This window comes from Stegodyphus dumicola, chromosome 1 (genome assembly GCF_044657685.1).
Source record: "Stegodyphus dumicola isolate Sdum_Otavi_A_Nest chromosome 1, ASM4465768v1".
In the NCBI taxonomy this organism is placed as follows: Eukaryota; Metazoa; Arthropoda; class Arachnida; order Araneae; family Eresidae; genus Stegodyphus; species Stegodyphus dumicola.
Window position 1 is genome coordinate 283,725,862 of NC_140768.1, and position 23,562 is coordinate 283,749,423.

Here is a 23,562-nt window from a genome sequence, read left to right on the forward strand (position 1 = left end):
AACATTAAAAACTAAAAATAAAAATCTGAAAGGTGTCAGATTTTAAATTACGTCCAAAGGGGTGTTTATTTAACATTTTGTCTGTTACCTTTATTTATTAAATATCACGTTCTTCGCACTTAAACCATAAAATTCAGTTCAAGAGCAATATCACAAAATAGTTTTAAATTGACCATATCTTTAGAATTTCCGATACAGTGTCTCGCGCGCTAGCGATAAAAATGCTTTTTCTGTTCAGCGTTGCCATGGCTCGCTTTAAAATCCTTGAGCTTGTTAATCATAATTTCGCTAAAGTTTTACAAAATATGAAATCGATAATAAAACAAATTCCAAATTTCAAATTTGTGCTTCCACATGCCCAAATTTGCAGTAGAATGACGTCATTGAAATTTCGATGGCTGTATGTACATTTGTTTTATCACATTTCGAGAAATATATATACATTTATGCAGATTCTTCATTATTTAATTTCTTCAAATATAATGCAAGACTCTAACATTTGGTGGCAACCGTTTGAAAAGTGAAACGGACATTTATAGTGAACCAACGCAAAATTGCAAAACGAAAACAATAGTCCTTCAAGGGCAAAGCCCCTTTGGACTAATAATCATGTTAAAGCACATTTAAATTCCTTATTTTTTAAGTTATAAAATATTAAGTTATTCAGTTATTTAAATGGACTACAATAAACGTGTTTGAAATCAATTGAAGTGGTTTTAAATAGCTTTTGTAAATTGCACATTCGAGTAAAACTGATCTGTTTTAAAAATTGTTTCATTAAACTAAAACCAAATTATCTGTTTTTTATTTATTTATTTTTATTTACTTATTTATTTTTTTAAACATCATCTCCTCTGGGAGTTAATTTGTTGAATTTCGAGAAAGGTACTCCAGATTCCAAAAATTCGTGGGAAACCATTTCGACCATTCTCATCTTCATACGATTTATCAGCCGAGATATTAATTAAAAACTCTGAAAAACGCTAATTTTCGCTCTCATCCGAGTGGCAGCAATCTCGCCGCTGAAATTTTTTATTTCGCAAAGTGTTGCCACTGCTTGTTTTACAATCGTAGAGTTTATTATTAAAAAATTTTTAAGTTTTACAAAATATGAAATAAAAATAGCACTGCTAAACATTAAACATATTATTATTATACGAGGCCATATTTTGACGTTGAAGAAATCACGTGATTGCACGTGACGTCATCGTATGTCGAAAATGTTTCGTTAATGTCAGCATTTTAAATAAATAGCTGTTGTTGGCAACTTTTTTGTTTCAGGTTCAAAACGTCATTATGCGTTGAATCACTTTTCAAATTGTTATCAGCAAATACTATCGCCCTGTATTATATTAAAGAAAATGAAGAATCTACATGAATGCGTGTATGTTTCTAGCATTGTGAAAAAACAAAAGTACTTAGAGTCATCAAATTTTGAATAATGGAATGTGTTTGAATATTCTATAATGTTAGAAACGTTAACTCTTTTACTGATATTGAGAAAAAGTTGTTATATTACATTAAACTTAAATCATGACATCATACGTATACGTATTAACCTGAAGTGTCAAAATTTTTTGCAACAAAAAATTATTTATGAATCAGCTGTTGCTTGGAAAGAATGAACTGATTTCATTCATATTGAAATGTTTTTACACATTTTCTTTTCAGGTGTACATAGAACTTATAAATTTTGCTTTGGCCGCAGCCCGCTAGTTATTTACTATTTACTGAAAATAGGAGATTTAGGCAAATTTTGGTGTCTTTTAAATTTCTTTAAATGAGGAGGGAAAAAGAAGAAGAAAAGTAAATGAAAAATTTGTGTAAAAAGCGTGTTCTAAAAATTGCATAATTGCATTGCACAAGTAAGATTTATGAATATCAAGTGCAAATAAATTCATAGAATAGAAATAGAATGCGTTCAAGAACTGTAAAATATTTCATGCAAAAAGACTGAACGACTAAAATCTTTTCTTAGGTTAGTCCTAGACCCAGGGTTTCTATTTCAGAAATGAATTAAGGCAAACTTGATATAGGCCCTTCAAGACAAAAGTTCTAGTTAGTAAGTTTCCTTAATTCGTTTAGAGTTCTTAGACTAAAATTCGTTCCAAAATGTATGAAATTTGTTTTGGAAGAGCTTTTCAGAATTATATGACTTATATTATTGTCATTAAAAAGCATCAGCTTTGTATAATAACTTTATTGCTATTCTAAAAGATGAAATATTTAAGAGAAAAATTGCCTGCAGCGCAGTGCGGCTAAGAACGCTATTCTACTGAAACATAAACATGAACAACTGTTGCCACTCACACAAACTTAATAGTAAATAAAGCACGTTGCCAGTAACAAGATTATTGCAAAAATCATAACATAAAATTAAGCAGTGAGGAAATAAAATATATAAAGAAAAAAAGAAATGCAAATATTAAATATGCATCCAACATTAACTCCCACCCTTGCCATTGCATTAACAATAGATCATTCCCGATGCAATGGCAATGGTAAAAGTTTTACTATAGGTCTTTTAAAATAACCATTAACAGTTTTTACTGTAACAACTCTAACATTGCCATCCTTTCCTGGATGGATTTCAACAATGCGACCTAAAGGCCAAACACCAGGAGGCATGTTGTCCTCCTTAATTAATACAATATCACCTACAGACAAATTTGGAAGTTGTTGCTTCCATTTGTATCTTTGTTGTAAGGAATTTAAATACTCCTTATAATATCTCTTCCAAAAGCCTTGTTTCATTTGCTGTAATAATTCCCATCGTTTTAATAAAGTGGGTTTGGGAATATTAGAAAAATCCTGCTCTGGGATGCTAGTAATAACATCCCCAGTTAAAAAATGTGATGGAGTCAAAGCATCTAAATTACCTACATCATTGTGATTAGTTTTAGATAAGGGGCGTGAATTTAACACAGCTTCAATTTGAGTTAGTAAAGTAGTTAATTCTTCAAATGTTAACTTTGTCTCTCCTATCATTCTTTTCAAATGAAATTTTATGGACTTGATCCTTGATTCCCACAAACCACCAAAGTGGGGAGAAGCAGGTGGAATCATTTTCCATTCCATAGTATTTTCAGCCAAATAATTTAAAATCAATTCATTGCTGTTAAGTGAAAGTAGCAGAGTTTGCAATTCGGACAATTTTCTTTTTGCGCCAACAAAGTTCGTACCATTATCCGAAAATAAGTATCGAGGTGTACCACGTCTCGATACAAATCGCCTAAGAGCAGCAATGAAAGAATCTGCAGTTAAGTTGCTAACTACCTCAATATGGTAAGCTTTGGTAGCTAGACATACAAACAAAGCTATATAACCTTTAGTGGTCTTAAAGCAACGACCTTTGTAACATTTCAAAATTACAGGACCGGCATAATCAATACCTGTGCTAAAAAATGGTCTCTCAAGTGTTACTCTTTGTTTTGGAAAGTTTCCCATTAACTGATTATTAGATGACAATTTATATCTGTGACAAACAATACATTTATGGATAAAAGACTGAATAAGTTTCTTACCATTTACAATCCAATAGCTTTGCTTTAAAATGTTAGCTAGTAAACTGGGCCCTGCATGCATATAAGTTACATTATATTGTTTAACAAGCAACAAAGCAATCCTGTGTTGACCTGGTATAATTATGGGATGCTTAGCATTGAATGACAAGTCAGAATTTTGCAGCCTACCTCCCACCCGTAAAACACCATCATCATCTAGAAAAGGAAAAAGTGAGCTTAAAACACTTTTAGGACTTAAAGATGAATTATTTTTGAGATCCTTTATATCTTTATGGAAGTGCACAAACTGGATCCATTTAATGATCAACTTCATAGCTGCTTGCCTTTCATTAGATGAAGGTACTACTGCAGGACTTTTTAACCTATTATCTTCAGAACCAAAGACCCGTTCTTTGCACCTAGAAATAAATCTTAAACAAAAAGAAATTACATTAACTATTTTAGATAAAGACGAACAGTTCTGAAATAAATTGTCCAGAGTGTCATTAGTCAAATAAGCTGTTGTACAAAAAATTGATTTTGTCCTTTGTTCAGTTAAGACAGTTGCATCACTGTTAATCTCATTACTGACAGAACATTGTAGAGGCCACTTTGAACTGTCGAACGCTAAGAATGATGGCCCATGCCACCATAGGGATATGTTCGGTAGAACTTTAGGATCGATTCCTCTAGAAGGAAGATCGGCAGGATTCTGTTTCGACGAAATATAGCTCCACTGTTGATAGGGAATAGCATCTAATATTTCTGAAGTCCTGTTTGCCACAAAAGGCTTCCATTTTCGAGGATGAGCTGCTAACCAACAGAGAACAACCTTAGAGTCAGTCCAAGTGTGAAAGGAAATTTCAGTACTGGAGAAGGCTTTACGGACAGCTTTGATTAATCTGGCAAGGAGCAATGCACCTAGGAGTTCCAGTCTAGGTATGGACACTTGTTTAATGGGAGCAACTTTGGTTTTAGCAACCACCAAATTGACTTCATTTCTATCGTGAGATGTTGGTTGAACACAGTAGATAACAGCAGCGTAAGCAGATTCTGACGCGTCACAAAAACCATGCAGATAGATGTGGTTAGACGTAGTTTGAAGCCACCTTGAAAGTTTAACATTTTTGAGAGCCTTAAGATCTTCTTGAAGTCGCTGCAACTTCTCTTCCCATTCTTTAGGCAGTGGGGCATCCCAGTCAAGTTTTAAAAACCACAATTGCTGATAAAACATTTTCAACTTGACTGTACATGGTGATAGCAAGCCAAGAGGATCAAAGATTTTAGAAGATTGAGAAATGAACCCTCTTTTAGTAATTTCAGTCCCAAAATCCATAGAAATGTTAAATAAAAATACGTCTTCTGTAGAGTTCCAAAACAGCCCTAAAGTCTTGGCACATTCATCTGAGTGAACTTCCAGGTCATCTTCTTCATGATTATCAATGGATAAATTTTCGAGAAGCTTTGAGCAGTTTGATCTCCATTTCCTTAAATTAAATCCACGTTTCTCTAATAGCTGTGAAAGCTTAGAACATAGGTCAACTGCTTCCTCTAAATTGTTTGCTCCAGATAAACAATCATCTACATAGAAATCATTTTTAAGAACGGAAGATACATGAGGATGATCCTGTTCTGCATCCAAAGCAATTTGCCACAAACAGCGTGTTGCTAAAAATGGTGCAGATGCAGTGCCATATGTAACTGTACATAATTTATATGTCTGCATTTTTGAATTAACAGATTCTCTCCAAACAATTCTTTGTAAATGTTGATCCTCATTATCTACTAAAATCTGGCGGTACATTTTTTCTATGTCAGCAGAAAAAGCTATTTTATGTATACGAAAGTTGAGCAATATTGAAAATATATCTCGTTGTAGTGTTGCACCTACCCCTAAAACAGAGTTCAAAGAAACTGAATTTTTAGGTTTACATGAACCGTCAAATACTACACGAAGTTTAGTGGTAGAGCTACTCGGTTTAACAACAGCATGATGCGGTAGATAATATACTTGCTTATTTTCTTCATTCTCAACAACTGGAACCATATGATTTAAAGTTTCGTATTCTTGCATGAACTCCTTGTATTGCCTACCAAGTTCTTTATCTAAATCAAATTTTCTTTCCATGGATAGAAGACGAGAAATAGCCAAAGGTTTGGAGTCGCCTAACTCTTCAGCATTACTGAAAACGGGCAGTCGGACAACAAATCTGCCATTTCCGTTTACTCGATAATTTTCTTTAAAATGCTTCTCACAAAACTCTTCTTCAATCGTTGATTTCTGATTTTGGAACGTTAATTCTTCCAACTCCCAAAAACGCTTAAGTGTTGCATCGACGTTATCCTCAATATGTAAACTAATGCGATTAACACTAATGGGATGCGGAGTATTGCCTTCTGTTTTAATTCTGCCTGATACAACCCAACCAAAAATAGTATTTTGCGCAATTACATTTTTATAGCCAACAATCTGCCCTGGCTGAAGCAGAGAAAAGAAATAGTCAGCTCCAATTATCATGTCTATTTGTTTGGGCGTACTGAAATTCGGATCTGCAAGATTAATTGAATTCAAATAATCAAGGTCCTTGCTATCAATCTTTACTGAAGGCAAATGCGAAGTTAATTTTTTAAGAATATATGCTTGTATTAAAACACCATTTTTTTTCAACTCAGATTTCGGAAACAATTTTACATTTACATAACCACGAGTCAAAGCTGCTTCAGAATCACTAAGTCCCTTTACGCAAATACGGGCATTTTGTCTGCGTATATTTAATTGTCGAATAAATGATTCACTGATGAAAGAAGCTTCACTTCCACTGTCAAAAAGAATGATACATTCGTGACCTTGACCAGCAGAATCGTAAATTATTACTGCCGCCGTTGGTAAAAATGAAGCACTCTGACCCTGAATAGAAAAACTCGAAATATTATTTTGTTCGTCTGAATTAGAAATTTGTTCATCAGATGGAGATGAATTTGACACAACTACGTTATTACTTTTAATATCTTCATGCAGTAAAGTATGGTGTTTTGCTTTGCAAATAGAACACACATTCTGCGATGAACAAAATTTTAATTGATGATTTCCGAAACAATTGAAGCATAATAAATTCTTGCGAATGATATTTTTCCTAGTCGTAATATCTGCACCTTTAAATTTATAGCACTTTGATAAAAAATGACAACCATTGCAATGCTGACATTTTAGAACAGAATTTTTATTATTATGTGAAACATTCTTCGAAACAGAGCACTGATTTTTATGCGATACTCGCTTTTCATTATTATGAGTGTTTAACATTTCAAGTGAAACACACCTTGAGTTTAAGAATTCCAAAAAACATTCTAAGGTAGGAAATTCTTCTTCACCATTTTTTTCTGACCATAAATGGCGCGTTTCCGGATCGACTTTTTCTAACAAAAAATAAATTAGCCAAACATCTCTAGACGAAGCCTTTTCGCCAAGAGATTTTAATCCACGGATAACTTCATCAGATGTATCAGATAGTTTTCTTAGATTAACAGAATCAGCGCTAGTAATTTTGGGTTGCTCAAGAAATGTTCTGACAAGCGACATGACAATTTGATTTTTTCTATCATAACGATTCATCAGTTTGTCCCAAGCCTCATCATATGTAGCTTCGGAAATCGGAATGTGCTTAATAATAGCAGCTGGTTCGTCTGTTAAAAGTCCTATCAAATATTGGAATTTCTGAATTTTCGCTAATGACTGATTGGTATGAACTGTCGCCATGTACAGATCTTTAAAATTAAGCCAATCGGTATATTTACCATTGAAACTCGGAATGTTTAAACGCGGAAGTTTAAAGCTAGCCTCAACTGCAGTGGGATTTGAAATCAAAACATTTCTGGCCGTTACGGATTCAATGGCGGATTGATACATTACTTTCGTTTCAAAATATTTAGCTTCGAATTCAGCAATTTCAGAAGCTTCTTCGGGTAAAGCAGCATCATATTGATCAAATTCTTTAAATATTTGTTCAATTCTTTCTAATCGTGCTTTTAATTCCGTTAAACTTAACTGATTACTGAAACTATTGTGAAGCCGCGTTAGGGTAGATTTCGTTCGTCCTCTTAATCTTTTAAGATCAGATTCACTTAATTCTGTCATTGTTACCATGAATAATGATTAATAAGCACAAATAACTTCAACAAGATACTTAAACAGCAAAAAATATTTCCGCTTATCTTTCTGACGTCACGCAGACGATTCGCAGTACCAGTACTTAAAAGTTCGTTAAACACAGTTCTAAAGCATATAATAATAACACATTAAATAGCATTAAATGCCTCACCTGGGGAACCAAATAGTTGCCTTGAACTAAAAAGCATCAGCTTTGTATAATAACTTTATTGCTATTCTAAAAGATGAAATATTTAAGAGAAAAATTGCCTGCACCGCAGTGCGGCTAAGAACGCTATTCTACTGAAACATAAACATGAACAACTGTTGCCACTCACACAAACTTAATAGTAAATAAAGCACGTTGCCAGTAACAAGATTATTGCAAAAATCATAACATAAAATTAAGCAGTGAGGAAATAAAATATACAAAGAAAAAAGGAAATGCAAATATTAAATATGCATCCAACAGTCATTCGATGAAAAAGAAAGTCATTTAGGGAACATGCAAAATAAAATCTCATTAAACAAAAAATTCTTTAATTTTTAATTTTCTTAAACGGTAATTTTAAACCATTTCTGAATCAATACAGTATTTATCAACTGTCTTTCTAATATGCAAACACACGTTTTAGAAAATTCCCATTCAAAATCGAACACACGCAGCTGTCAATGGAAATATTTGCATATTGTAATTAAAGTTTTCAATTAACTCAGATAATTTTTATTATACTGATGTGAAATTTGATAAAAAATTCGTCTATGGAAAGCATGTATTTTTTATTGGACCTATAAAAATTTAAACTTCGCATATTTTTACTATATTACGATATTATACTTGCGCGTTAAAAGATTAATTTTATTTTGATTAATTTCTTAGATTAATAAATATTATCATTAAATCCCATTAACGAATTACATTTACATTAAATATTTTGGAAATATCTCGTGCAGGATTCTTTACGTTAAGATAGTTATAATTTTTATCTAACTGGCTTAACTCATTTTTATCTAGTAATGAAGAAACTGCAGAAACATTAGCAAAATTTTAAGTTCGTTTGCAGTGAATAAGGATGTATAAATAAATTAATAATAGATAAACAATACATAAAGAGTGACTGAATTAAATAAACTGTAAAATAAAAATAAAGGGGTATGTAAATAATGATAATAATAAAAAAGCTGAAAGCTTTCAGATTTTATATTACGCCCAAACGGGTATTTTTTTCTAATTCATTTACAGACACATACACGTTTCGAAAGCATTTGGGGCTAACGCCACATTGGGCTAAAAATATTTAAAAACAGTATACCTTTAGAATTTTCAATAGACAGTCCCGCGCGCGGGTGATAAAAAATGCTTCTTTTTTTCCTGTGGAGTGTTGCGATTGCTCTCTTTGAAATCGTTGAGTTTTTTAAATAAAAAATTCGTTTAAGTTTTACAAAATATGAAACAGACAATAAAACAAATTCTAAATTCCAAATTCAAGCTTCCAGATGCTTATGTTCGGGGGTGATGACAATGTTATTTAAAATATGATGACTTTAGGTACGGTTATTTTTTCACAATGCGAGAAACATACATGCATTCATATATAGTCTTCATTATTTACTTTTTTAAATATAATACAGGGCGATAATATTTGGTGGCAACAATCTGAAAAGTGATTCAACCGTTTATAGTGATTCGACTCAAATGCCGTTTTGAGACTAATAAACGTTTTGGCCTAGCGCCCATTTGGGCTAATAAATAATCAAGTAATTAAGAAAGTTGTAAAAAAGGTAAAAAAAAAAACTATTAAGTAGATTAATAATAAACTGAATATAAATAAAAATTTAAATATACCATAAAAATCCAGTAAAATTAAACAAAACTGCAATCTGTAGATATTAGTAATACTGAGATCGAGGATAAAAGAGGAGTAAGTACAGTAAAGTAAAGCGTATAGGAGGAGTAAGTAAAGAGGACAAAATAGGAGTAACTTGAGTAGCATTTTACCTTATTTAAGATTATAAAGTATGTTTTTATTGAAATATTTAAAATAAAATATTTCCTAAATTCATATCATTTAGGAATGTCATGGGTTCCGGTTGATATTACAATTTCTATTAAAATTTAAAAATGGAGCCAGGCTTCAGGAAGCTTTAAACACTGCTGTGACAAGATATTTGGAAAAAAAATATTACTTTATAAATGAATATTCTATTAATCATTATGAATACTAATTAAACTCATTATAATATTTACAACTATAGTCCTATTATTCATATAATATTTTTATTATTCATTCATATAACATTACTATTAGTCATTATAATATTACTATAAGTCCTATTAAACTTATGTACCTAATATGTAAATCCTGTTAAGCTCAAGTTTATATAATTTTTAATTTGTGCTAAAAAATACCTTTATGATGTAACTGGAAGCATGTCCAGCTAGCACTATTAGGAATTCTAATCGGTGAAGAATTGCTCCTTTTTTCCGTTATCCGTTAAAGTGCTCGAACTAAAATGTGTTGGACGATAATTTGTCACCACCAGGATTTGGTATTTGGGTTCCCTTTTTTCCAGTCGTCACTTTAAGTGGGGAAGAATGTAAGGTATTTTATCCTTCCTTACCGCTTGTCTTCGGGATATATTTGGAAGTACATCCGGCTAGCAGTCAAGAGGACTAAAGTTAATGTTTCCTGCTTCGATTAAACTACTCTGCATAACAAATACAAGCTTACCTAACTTATATGTAAATCTTTTCAGCTTACTTTATTTCTATATAAATCTGCCCACTACGGTAATGTTCTAAGAAGCATACTATATCTCTTTATTATAAATGCAAATTGAAAGGAAACTCCCATATGGCTTATTCCTTTACTTCATCCAATCTCCACACAACTATAGGAGACCTAAACAATACGTCTACAAAAGCCTCGTGTGAACCTTTCAGAAATAAACAAAATGAGCAAAAATTCCAATAAATTTCCATAATATTTGAGTTTCAAAGTATAAGATCACAATTCGAAACTCTGAAGATTTAACTCCTTTCTTTATACTATGTATTAAAGCATGCCAGGTAAGTACGTCATCCGTTAACAAGCATGAGCGGATACATTTTTAATGAAAATTATTTCATTTTCAACATTTTGTGCCATACATAAATATTTAAAGGAGTAATGTAATGCAGAAAATGCATACCTGAACTTTCTTGTAATACACATCTTCCCAAGAAATATTCTTAAACCATCGATGCCTTTTGACGTCATCAGCTCCGTGCTAATCATAGAAATAATAAAAGCAGTTAGCAAAAGCCAATATCCAAAACTAGTTTATATAAATCAGTAAAAGAAAATTTATAAAATTCAACAAAAATTGTCCTTATATATTCATAGATTTACAATAATAAACATTATGTTACACTTGAATGATATTTCATTAGCTTCCCGAATGAAAATCACATTATGAATTCATAAATAGCCGGAGAAGTGCGAAAGGAAACACTGAAAATGTACTTATATATTTACAAATAAAGAAGGAAGCATTATACGTTTTAATCTACATCGGCAGTTACACTCTAGAATGTTCAGTAGAAAGCGCGATGACACCAGCGACAGAAAATATCTGAGTCATAACTCTGCGAATTCATCCGAGTCGGAAGTGCTTTCTTTTGAAACCCTAGAACAACATTCTTGTGCACAACTGCATTAAATACAACCCACCCACTTGCAGTTCCTCCATTCCCCCTCAGATGTTGTTTACTGTATCGCTTGTCAGTTCAGTATACCATTGTTCAAAGGTCTAGGGAAAATCACCCAATGAATTGACTTCGAAAGATAAGAGCATCGCTCATGCTTTGTTAAGATGTGATAACCCCATTATGCCCGCTATAGTCACAGTACAACACCTAAGTAAAGTGGCAAAGCCTTATAAAAGGTATGGAAACAGGAGAGAGCTGAGCGCGCGAGAATAGACTTTCATCACAGGACGGACACTTCTACCGTCCACCTTTCAAAGCTTAAATTGCCCACTAGTGCGTGACAGGGACCAGGTTGGTATGGTTTATTTAATTATGGCAAAGCACACTAGGTCTATCTGCCTAAGGGGAGGGATGCCTTCGTGGAGAACTTTCTAAAGGAAACTGACTCGTGTACACGTTACACTTGGGGAAAACCACGAAAATGCCCATGCAGCCAGCCCGTTCGCGGGATTCAAAACTCGGACAGAACTACCAGTGTTCAGCGACTTTACCGCTCTGCCGCTGGTGGGCCCGGGACCAAGTTAACTGTCTCTGATAGAAACAGTAATACTAATGACAAAGATAATTGCCATATCATACGCAGTTTTTAAGATTTGTTATTTTAAATATTGTTACGAAATGCCAGCTGCATTAAGATAGCTGTCCCGCAAAGCGGCTTTAAGGTTGCCAGAAAAATGGCAAAGGAAGGCAGGGTTGTCATATTTGCCGCGAAATTGCCCATTTGGCGAAAAAATCGGCGATATGCCATAGACGGAAGGAGAACCTTCTGGAACGAATTCTTATCGGTTTGGCCCGGAATGTTCTCGAATGCAAGCCAAAAGCTACATAAACCCTGCTGGTACGCGGAGAATCAGTCTTGTATCCGTCCAATACTTTGTTATGCAGCTCCTGCCTGAAATACTGCTTTTCCAAATCAGCTCTATCAACTCCAAGTGGTGCAGAATAAATTTCTACGTATGCTGACAGATGCTGTCTTTCTCATCCGCAACGAACTTCTTCATAGAGATCTCAAGCTTAAGACCATCACCGAATACATTAAAAGAACAAATAAGAAGTTCTTCACAAAAGCAGTCCAATGCGACTTCGTAAACTATTCTCAAGTCTTTCAACTATGAAATTCTCTTTGATGATCGCAACATACGTCCACTGGCAGCACACTATCATGGATGGAAACCACTAGTTCTCTTAGTTCCTCAATCGATGACTGTTTATACTTCCATTTTATCTGATTTAGCCTGTGTTGTTTTCTAAGTTGTTTGGACTTTTTCTTGTGATGTTGTACTGATTGAAGTAGTATTGTACTTATTGTATGGGTTGAATTAGTGTTGTATTTGGTTGTATTGATCTTCTTGCTGCATAGTAGTGTTTATTGAATCATGTTTTGCATTTGTCATTTTGAAGAATTGTCTTTGGATCCTTTTGGACTTTTCTCTCCTCTTGTTAAGTTTTATTACCTGCCAGATACCTTTGGCCTTTTGTCTCTTGGTACTTCTCTCCTTTTCCTTTCCTCCGTTTTCTCTTCAGAGATGTTATCCTCCTATACTATGTCATGTGCCTCAGAGCTTGATCTCATGAACCGGCAACGTTGCGTCAGGCAATAGTTCAGTATATCTAAGTGTCTAAGAAGAATCAGTCAGTCAGTCAGTGTCTAGTCTAGCGAGTCTATCGAGTGTTTCGTAGTCTAGTGTCGAGTTGGTAGTCGAGTGTATCGCGAGTTGGTGCATAGAGAGTGTTCATTGTTGAGGCTATCGAGCGTCTCGTCGAGTGCATCGCGAGTTGTAGCGTGGAGAGTCTCGAGAGTAGATTGAGTTCAGAGAACGACCGAAGTGAGTCGGGAGATGTCTTCTGGTGCTTTGCATGAAGCTGTGTTCACCGTTATAGCCTGATAGCCTGAAAGCTGTGTTGCTGATTGTTTCAGCGTGTTTGTTGTAGTTTCTCGACGACTATGAACGTGATTTTGGAACTGAGTAATACTGGCTAACAAATTGTGTTTTCATTCTTCATCAAGAGTTGTTTTCAATCACTCCAAATCCACGAACCCGTACAAGAACGCAACAATATTAATAATATGTATTATATTTCATTCGTTTATCGCAATAATTTAAATAAATTTCCAAGTTATATGCAAACCTGAAACCAATTCATACCTTCCTTTTTTTCAGAATTAGGGGTCCTTTGAGATAACATAACGTTAGTTGACAAATCTCAGTTTTAAAGCCTATTAAGTATTGTTTGATTTTGTTAGCATGAGTATGAATAAGGAAGGATATGCATAGTTAATTGAAACTCATGGTTAATAAAAACCAGTAAAAAGAGTCTAGATGAATAACTGTAATACATAAAAAGAAAAATGCTACAAAGCAACAAGAAAAATGCTACGGTAGAACTCAAATCTTGTGGATACCGATATCCGAAAATCCAGTTATCCCGATCGGTTGCTGCACTTTCTAGTAAAGCCAAGTAAATTGAAGATTTACATAAAATTTTTGCATTAATTTAAACGACATTAAATGTAATAAAGCTTTTTATCTAAGTTATAATATTGTTAATTTTATTATTTTATTATTTCATGACAATGAAAATTGTTGGCTTCAATTGTAGCTGTAAAGAAAAAAGATCAGGCGTTGTGTTCCACAAAACAAAAAGAAAAAGTTTAAGAATAGTCATTAAAATTAAAAAAAATAAACAGTAGTAGTCTTTAATATATAAATTTTAAATAGAAATAAATAAAGAATAAAATCTTAAATAGAAATAAATAAAGAATAGTTTTTAATAAATAAATCTTTTAGATTAAAAAAAAACTTTTAGGAAAAGAGAATGCATGTTGAATTTTAGGCTTTTAGTAGAAATAAATTATGTTTCTGCAAATAAAAAATAATTTTATTATTTAATATTGACGAAAAAAAATTTTTTTTTTGGTAGAGTCTGATGAGAAATGAAAATATAAGCAGGTGAAAATATAACTTTTCACCTGCTTAATCGTTGTTGAAATAAAATGCGATGAGCCAAAATGATTTATTTGAATTCTGTCTCTAATAGCTAACTTGCCACTCAAGCATACAAAGAGATGTGCAGTTTGATCAGAATCGAATCAAACAGTCAAAAAATGCCATAATTAAAATAATTTAAATGACCATGTTTTGAAAACATTATAAAATGTATAAACATCTGATTAAATTTTATTTTTGTTACTTATTTCTAATTTGAATATATTTTTAGCAATGGTAATAACTTGATGAAAAATTATTCAATGAAATATTTTAGTTACAAAGATGTGGAATATTTGAAAAATTAAACAATTTTCAGAGTAAAAACCTGAAACTGAGCGAAATGGAGCAAGAATATTCCCCGTCGTCAAATCTTTCAGACTGTGTAACGATGATAACTGAACTCTGCTTATTAGGAACAACTGCAACTACAGTATACTTCGAAAGTAAAAACTGTTATAACAGCCACTTTAAAAGAGCACATTATTCATCAGAATATGAATAAATATTGGCATTATAACCACTGATAGTTGTATTAAGGTGATCGTCTTCACAGGAGGAACCACAGTCTGAGTAGTTTTGTTATAACATGTGAGCAATTGAAGAAAACCCAACTAAGCGTGTCCATTTAGTTGAAGAACATGTTTTGTCTTCGACCAGCTATGAAAAAAATCTGATTACTGTATGTCAAAAACAACAAGGTGGAATGTAATATTAGCAAAGCAAAACCTTGTGTTTGGAGTAGATAAGTCAAGAATTCTATCGATTTCGAGAACAGGCGAACAGGTCAGACGAGGTCCAGACACCCATGTGGCTTATACAATCTGATCAGGTATTATCCGAATCCTACAACTGTCTAGAAGCAGTATTCCCTGCTGCTCTATAAGGGCCTCATCGGGAATTTGTTGAATTTACCTTCTACATAGCCACTGACATTAGTACTTAATAAATTCAAATGGGCATCTCTTTACACATAATATATTAATCACAATTACAACAAATTAAACACATAATACAGATCGTACGAAATAGCTAAACATTATATAAACCGCAATATAACATTACTCAAATTACTTTAACAAAAATTACTGTTGCAATATATCTAAACTACAGAATGCTACAAGTACAGGTTCCTCTTCATCGAGAGCAAAGAAATCAGCAAATGACTGACTGATAACTTATAGCCAGAATACCACTAAGATCAGTCGTTTATGTGGCTGAATCAAAGTTATGCCAGATAGGCGCAATAACATAGAACTATCTTCACATAATGTCCGCCGTAAGGAGGAGCAAAGACGGATAAAGGATAGGAAGATCAGCAACGCAAGAGCTCACTAACAAGTAACAGGCCCAGTAAAGGCGTGACTAAGTGGGAATCATAAAATGAGAAAAACAAATGTGAATAAAACTAGTGCAATTAAGAAATACAGAGTACAGTAAATGAGTAAGATACAAAATTAAGAATGCTAATAAACACACTATGTACATTATTTACAAGTGGGTACTAGGTGGGAAAGTTTGGGTCCCTCATACTGTGGGCCGCAAATGGACGCAGTTTGGAGGCCTCATTCAATATTTCGCAGGTAAAGATATCAAAATTACTCATATGGTTACAGTTCAGAGCTTTCGTGAAGAATTTCCTGTTAATCTTATTCAGGTGCTCTTCTAGAGTGTCCAGTTTTAAGTCACAGTGTAGTGTAGCATTGCTCAAATCAGCAAATGGATTGGATCATTTCTATACTTCCTGGCTTCAGCTACTAGAGTTCTTACCAGTAAATAATCTTTAAAGCATAGGCCATTAAGGTTGTAAAATTAAAAGGTCTATTAAAAACACACCGCGCCCAAGGGCGAGATCAATAAATGAGAGAACTCATAATCTAAGTTTGCTGAAACGCATATCATGGCAAGCGTAGAGGCGAAATGTCAGAGTTTATAAATTGATGTTTTTAGAAATAAATAAAATACAAACATGGTAAACCACAACAAAATATGTTAAGAATACGAAATAGCTAAACATTATATAAACCGCAATATAACATTACTCAAATTACTTTAACAAAAATTACTGTTGCAATATATCTAAACTACAGAATGCTACAAGTACAGGTTCCTCTTCATCGAGAGCAAAGAAATCAGCAAATGACTGACTGATAACTTATAGCCAGAATACCACTAAGATCAGTCGTTTATGTGGCTGAATCAAAGTTATGCCAGATAGGCGCAATAACATAGAACCACAACAAAATATGTTAAGAATAAAAGTCCTAAGTCTTTTGAAACACATGAAAACTTCTTAATATGCGATAAATTCATGGGAAAAATAGAAGACTGTACAGTACAAAAATGAGGTTATGTGGCTCGCTGCGGCCAATGAGATGAGAGTAAGCATTTGGTGAAGACCGTGAACTTTGATTTTTTTCACACACGATACGAAATAAAGTATACTTTGATACGAACGTGATTATGCAGGGTTTCTACTGCTTCAGCAGTACTTCCTTGCAACCTGAGATATTTCCACAATGGGAACGGTGATGAGGTTTACATGAGTAGATCCGAAGATGGGATATCAACATTCAAAAGAAAGAAAATGATTCAAAAACATGGCTTCGGGAAGTGAAGAATCTGCTGGAGATCTTGGAGAAGACCAGTACTTCTAAAAGTCGTTACCCACTGAATATCGAAGTGACGATCTGCAGTTCTGTAGGCTTATGCTCTATCCGTTCGGTACTCTATTGATGCTCGATGCTTGTGAAAATATGAAGTGACTAAAAAGCAGATTAGGAACTTGTGTGAAGAAAACGTCCAAAGTCCGACGTGGGATGAAATAGTTTTAGCTATTTTGACTTAACATATTAAATACATGAGCTGTGAAGGGCCGAGCAAAGTAGTCGTCATCGATTATTACATAGTTTAGCGCGTCAGAAAAATCAGCAAAGTGGTTATGGAAATGGCTTTTTGATAGAAACTTTCGTTCAGTTTGTTGAGGTGGGTCTTAAAGAAGTCGATGTTCAGATCTCTATGAAGATTTTTGTTCCTGATAAAGTAAGGTGCTCCAGTAATTAGTCGTAAAAATTTATTTTGGATGGTTTGCAGTTTTTTAATTTCCTAGCGTTTTGCATTTGCCCAAACCGGCGAGGCATATGAAAAGATGGGACGGATGATGATGGTATAAATACGCTTTATCCTGGTTATGCTGAATCCTGAGTTTTCTGAGAGTAGAAAATAAAGTTTCCGCATGATAGCGTAGATTTTTCCCCTGGTAGTATTGATGTGCGCTGACCAAGTGAAAGGAATACTGACTGACTGACTGGCAGATTACTGCCGGCAATGCAGTCCTGTGAACTGCGTATCCGGCTCTATCAAACTAGCCACAATGGCGACATCACGATAAGTCAATCGTCGCGTAAATACAGTAAATAGGAAGTGGCAAGGAAAAAAAAAATTATTATTCGTATTTATACCCTATAGGAATAAGACGAAAAAGAAGGCAACGCCATCTGTCGGTAGAAATGGAAACTAAAATTGAAATTGAGCTAATAGAATTTTAAAAGCGTTAGGAAGGACTGGATGAGAATTAGTCATTAACTAAACAAGACAAATCTTTCTGAATCTCAAAAGCTTCAAGAAAATTCAATTCACCAATGGATGCCAAACTACGCCAAACACAAGGTTGCTCATTTTGTGTTTTTTTTTTTTTTTTTTTTTTTTTTTTTTTACTTCTATGTATTCCTATTCTGTTTTGAAAGTGAAATGCATTAGTAGTTGTTATTATTTATCGCTTAACAGCTCCTTTGAAATTAGTTGCAAAAATATAATCCTAATATTTTGTAAATGTTCTATGTATGTATTTCACATTAATTTAGACACTATGTAGGAACTTTCAGAAAAGCATATTGATAAAAAATTAATACCTATGGCCAGCGCGAGATATTTATTCAGGATCTAATGAATAAATACTGCTGCTGCTGTGCTATATATTATGGATAATGTCACGATAGCTTATGACGTCCAACACCAACGTAAACAGACAAACTGAATTTATGCCTCTTTTGTCGTATACATAGAAATATAAGCTCAACGTAAATGGAAATTATTACCCCACAAAAAATTCGTTGAATTAAAAGATAATGCAGTCTTTTTTGACTTAAAATTAAACATTAAATCGATAAATATGATTTAGAAAATTTTTCCTTTCTCTTGCTTTTTTTTTTTTTTTTTTTTTTTTGCATAAAAATATTTAGCCTTTAGAGAACAAAAGACAGTTTATCTGAAATAACTGTATTTGAGAAAAAAAAACGTTTTTTATTTTGTGGTAAAATTAATAATATTCAGACTTTAGAATAAATAGTAATTTTACAATTGAGCAAACGAGTGAATTTACTATGGTAGAAAGTCTGAGAAAATTATTACATATTATTTAAAACTTATTATTAATAATATTTATATGGTCATGAAGTTTCAGAAAATATGATACAAGGAAAAAATGTTCGAAAATACAAGACAAGAGGTATCAAAATTCAACTAACGTTAAAGGAAACGGTCGATGAATTTCAAAAGAGAAATAGAGAAATAGATGTGATCTCTTTTCTTTGGCATCAGTGTATTTGCGCATGCGTTCTAGATTCAGTATTTCATGCACAAAAGACACACAGCTATCGAGCAAAAGAGAGAAATCATCTACGTATTACGAACCGCCCAAGCTTTACCGAAACAAGAATCCATCCACTTAATGCTTTAACAGCTGTTTCCACTGTACATCAGTACCCGTACTCGAAATGCACTGTTAGCAATTGCATCGTTTCTTCCTTTGAAACGACCGTGCGGCAGAGCTATCAGATCCCTGCACATCAATATGAAACTTAAGTGGTTCAAGCGACCCATCAGAAGTTACTAGAACTAGACTGGAAAGTTTTATCTCTTTCAATGTATAAGCCAAGTTATTGTAGCAATAGCCTTATCAGAAGTTGGCAATTGTTCCATCCTAAGGAACAATCGCCAATCGGAATGTAGCAATGGACTGACGAAAAATGTTGCTTAACGCCGTTCTCGAGGAAGCAGACCATCAAAGAAGTCCAGCTTCACGAGCACCTGATAGAAATTTTTACTGTCAGCAGGTTGAGTTTTAAAGGCTGAGTTCTGAAATCTGTCTTAGCATTGGTGAAAACTTATTACGGGCTTAATATCTATTTTTCGCTGTAATAAATTTTTATTTTGCACAGAATAAACGTTCAAGTTATGTTTCTAAGGTAGACAGAAATTTTCCGTTTTGTTTAGTAAGTGTTCTATTTTATATTTCTTTTCTTAGACACTTGTTTTCTTCAGCGGCTTTGGCGAGAGAAAATGGTGTTGGCGCAGTTCGGTCACAGAAAGTGCGATTTGTTGTCAAATATTATAAACATGCATGAAAACGATACTGAGTGAGGTAAGTGATAATTCATTCAATATCATCGCAAAATAAGTTATTTAATATAAATTTGTGTTTATTACAATATTTTATACAGTTTTATTTTTTTAATAATTTACTTAAAATACCAATATAATTTAAAATACTATACTTAATTTAATTTGATATATTTATTTACAATATATGTATTTAATTCAATAATGAATGCCATTTTTTTAAACGGCATAAATAAACACACTGAAAAGTTCTATCTATTCTTTGTTTAAACCGATTTTGTGAGCAACTTATTATTAAAAAGAACACATATAAACAAATCGAAAATTTATCTTTTACAGACGCTTTCCACAGTTTAGCAATAACTAGTGACAATGCCCAAAACATCAACTACAGCTTCTTTTTCCGTTGATGGATATTGAAAATAACAAGCATAATGAATATTTATAATAAAAAACAGGTATACTAACATAATGTAATTACGAAAAACCAGTTAGATCGTTAACCATTTGTTTCTCGCACATGCACAAATCGGTTACCGTTTGTTTCCCACTATCGGAAACGCGCACCAAATCAACATTCTCGCCAAGGCTGCTACAAGCCAGAACAGGAACAAGTGTGAAGGGCACCATCACAGCGTCGTAGGCAAAACTGGTATAGCCTCCCTCTAGCACACTACCCATCTACAGCAACTCACATCCACAGGAGTCGCAAGTGTCCTGCGTCGACAGTTTATTGAAATAAATGGAAAAGAAAGGGGGTGGGAAGATACAGTACCTTGTATATACTTCCTGAAACATTTCAGAGGTTTAACAAAATACAAGGCGTTTTAGCATAATTTTTGCATTATGCCTTGGAGGTACCGATCATCAGTAGCACATTAACAGATGATGTTGGTTCCCTAAAGTTTAGTACGTGTGGTACCCGGGGATTATCCCAGGTACCGGAGAAAGCAAGATATAGGTCTAGCTAAATGTCGTCAAAGACAAAATATCAAAGTATCAAAGAAAAATGTTTGCTACAGAGGCACCCAGGAATGCTCTGCCAAGGATGGCACAGCTCCAGACCTTGGCACTGGAGCACTTCCATGATAGTTTTAATGCGGTGGTAAGTCTTGCCGTGTTTAAACAAGAATCTTTCCAGTTCAGTGCTAGGGTTTGGGGGATGCCTCTCTGTTAGAACATAACGGAACATGTAGTGGTCTGGATCGCCACCCCTTTCTACACATACACTCGTATCTTTAGGTACCAACCATATTTATTTTATAGAAGTAGGTGGGGAAGAGGCTGTGTCCTCAGACGTACCGGGAGAGATCATGCCAAGGTTGATACAGAAGACCTTTTTTGTTCTTTTTTATAGCTTTTATTTGCACAATTTGTTAAATGAAATGTCTAATCAGAAAACTCATATGGCATATTTTCTTGTATTCTATGTAATCGTTCAGTTTTTTATGGGCAACCTTTCTTTTCAAAATAACTCAATTAATACTACAACGCGCTATGAAAATCTAGCCTCATTGTATTATAAGAACACTACTGCAGCACAAGAATTTAATCAATAATGTTCTCGGTACATTGTCTGGATTCGTGATATTCTTGACACTTTGTATACATAGCATTCAGATACAGTGATAGAATATCGAAATTGGGGTCTCCATTTTAGCACAGCTCATAAAATTGGAAATAAAAGCACAGCTACATACGGAAGCTAGTAATTTCAATAATAAGGACATTTTCCAAAGCTGAGTGTTTCTTTTAAAGGAGATCGGTATTGCGACACAGAATTTCGTAATTTTAAGACTTCTAAATTAAAATAAATTGCTTTGATCCTTCCCTAAAAAAGAGCAAATCTATAAAATAAATTAAAGTCACGCACTTACTTTCATATTTCCGAGTCTTTTCGCTCGGTCAGGTACTAAAAGCTTCTTTATTAAGTCTCTGAAATGAAAAATAAAGTATAAAAATATAAATCAGAACGTGAAATTCTTCTTTCCAATAAGCAAGATAAAAAGATTTAGAAAAACTCACTTGGCAACAGGATCAATGTGCTTCGGCCAGTCTATTTTCCCAGCCAGTATTTTCTCATATATTGCAAAAGGATTATCATCGAAAAATGGAGGAAACCTTACAGAAATAAAAACAGAAATTGTTAATGGGAGAAAAGAAATAAGAAAAAAATAACATCTTGAGAATTTATATGCTATTCTAGCAGCTTTATATTCAATAAATTTGCCAGTTTTTTCTTTAACAATTAAAAAACGTTTAAGAGACATTAAAGAACCGATTTTTCTGCTGTTTGTAAAAAAGGACTTACTTTCATATTAAATGTTTTCCAAGAAGAGTAGTTAAAATGAAATGGTACATTAGAGTTTATTATAGACGATTATGCTATTGATTACATATTTATTCTCGCGATTTTTTGAAACATTATATCACATACGAATATCTTTTTTACATAAAAAACTATATGTTTTTAATTATATTCTTTTTATACTACATTTATGCTATATAATTATTCTGATGATTTTTCAAAAGATTATATTATACGCGAATATCTTTATTACATAAAAAAACCATATATTTTTAATCATATGCTTTTTATAATACATTTCTGTGCTTAATGTATTTTATAAAATTGGAACAACACATTGCACATTACGAAACTGAAAACGCTTTGTCTGCTGTCAGGTGGGCAGATTTATACGAAATATATGACATGATATATATATATCATGACAATTTTGTTGACAAAAATATATATATATATATATATATATAATATATTAATAACAAATCAAGAAAATTACCCCCAAAGGGGCATTTTTTTAGCTTTATTTATTAAATATTACGGTATTCGTCCTTAAACCACATAAAATTCAATTCAACAATAATATCACAAAATATTTAAAAATAACATATCTTTAGAATAGTGTCGTGGAGGTAATGGAGGTAATTTTTTTTCTCGTACAGGGTTGACATTGCTCGCTTTGAAATTGTTGAGTTTGTTAATCAAAAATTTGTTAAAGATTATAAAATATGAAATAGACAATAAGACAAATTCATAATTCTAAATTTCGGCTTCAAGGTGCCATGTTCAGGTGGACGGCTACATTATTCAATATTTAAGGGCTATAGGTACCGTTGTTTTATCATAATGTGAAAAACATACATACATTCAAACAGAATTATTAGCAAGAATTAATTGATGAAGAATGAATAATATAATTCAAGCAGAATTATTATTCTTCACTATTTCGTTCCTTTGCTTACAGTTAAAGGAATTAAATAATGAATTAATTATTTAGTTCCTACAGGACAATAATATTTGGTGGTAATAATTTGAAAAGTGATAAATTGCATTTTAAGTGATTCAACGCAAAAGTCCGTTTCGAGGCTAATAGCCCTTCTTTTTGCTCAATTTCAATTTTTTATACGTGCGCAAATTTTTAATTTTTCAGATATTTCATATTATAAATACAACGTTTCATTCAATAATGCGTCATCAGATAATGAATTATCTTTCATCAAAGTACTTTCTTTCGAATGTTAAGTCTTTCTTCATTTGTTTACATTCTATAGTATTTTGAAAAAATGTTCCATTTAAAATTCTTCAAATGATTTCACTCCAATTTCTAAGTGTGAAAGGCATCTGGAATTGAAATACATAAATTCATTCACAAACCAGCGATTTCTTTAAAAATTGTATTTAGAAAAAACGATAATTTGATAATTGAATATGTTTCCGATTCCATAAATCATCTTCATGACTTAGAATGT

The 23,562-nt window shown here is 33.0% G+C and overlaps 1 protein-coding gene across 2 annotated transcripts in view; it reads right to left on the reverse strand.

The window, feature by feature from the left end:
* Window positions 1-23,562, reverse strand: part of LOC118197998 (cAMP-dependent protein kinase catalytic subunit 3-like) — a 191,766-nt gene that overhangs the window by 17,231 nt on the left and 150,973 nt on the right. For both annotated transcript variants that reach the window (XM_035369582.2, XM_035369581.2), the window contains exons 5-7: window positions 21,814-21,909; window positions 21,666-21,723; window positions 10,843-10,920 (exon numbers count right to left, since the gene is read on the reverse strand). In XM_035369582.2, the coding sequence (XP_035225473.1) occupies window positions 10,843-10,920; window positions 21,666-21,723; window positions 21,814-21,909 (232 nt within the window). The remainder of the gene's footprint in view (window positions 1-10,842; window positions 10,921-21,665; window positions 21,724-21,813; window positions 21,910-23,562) is intronic.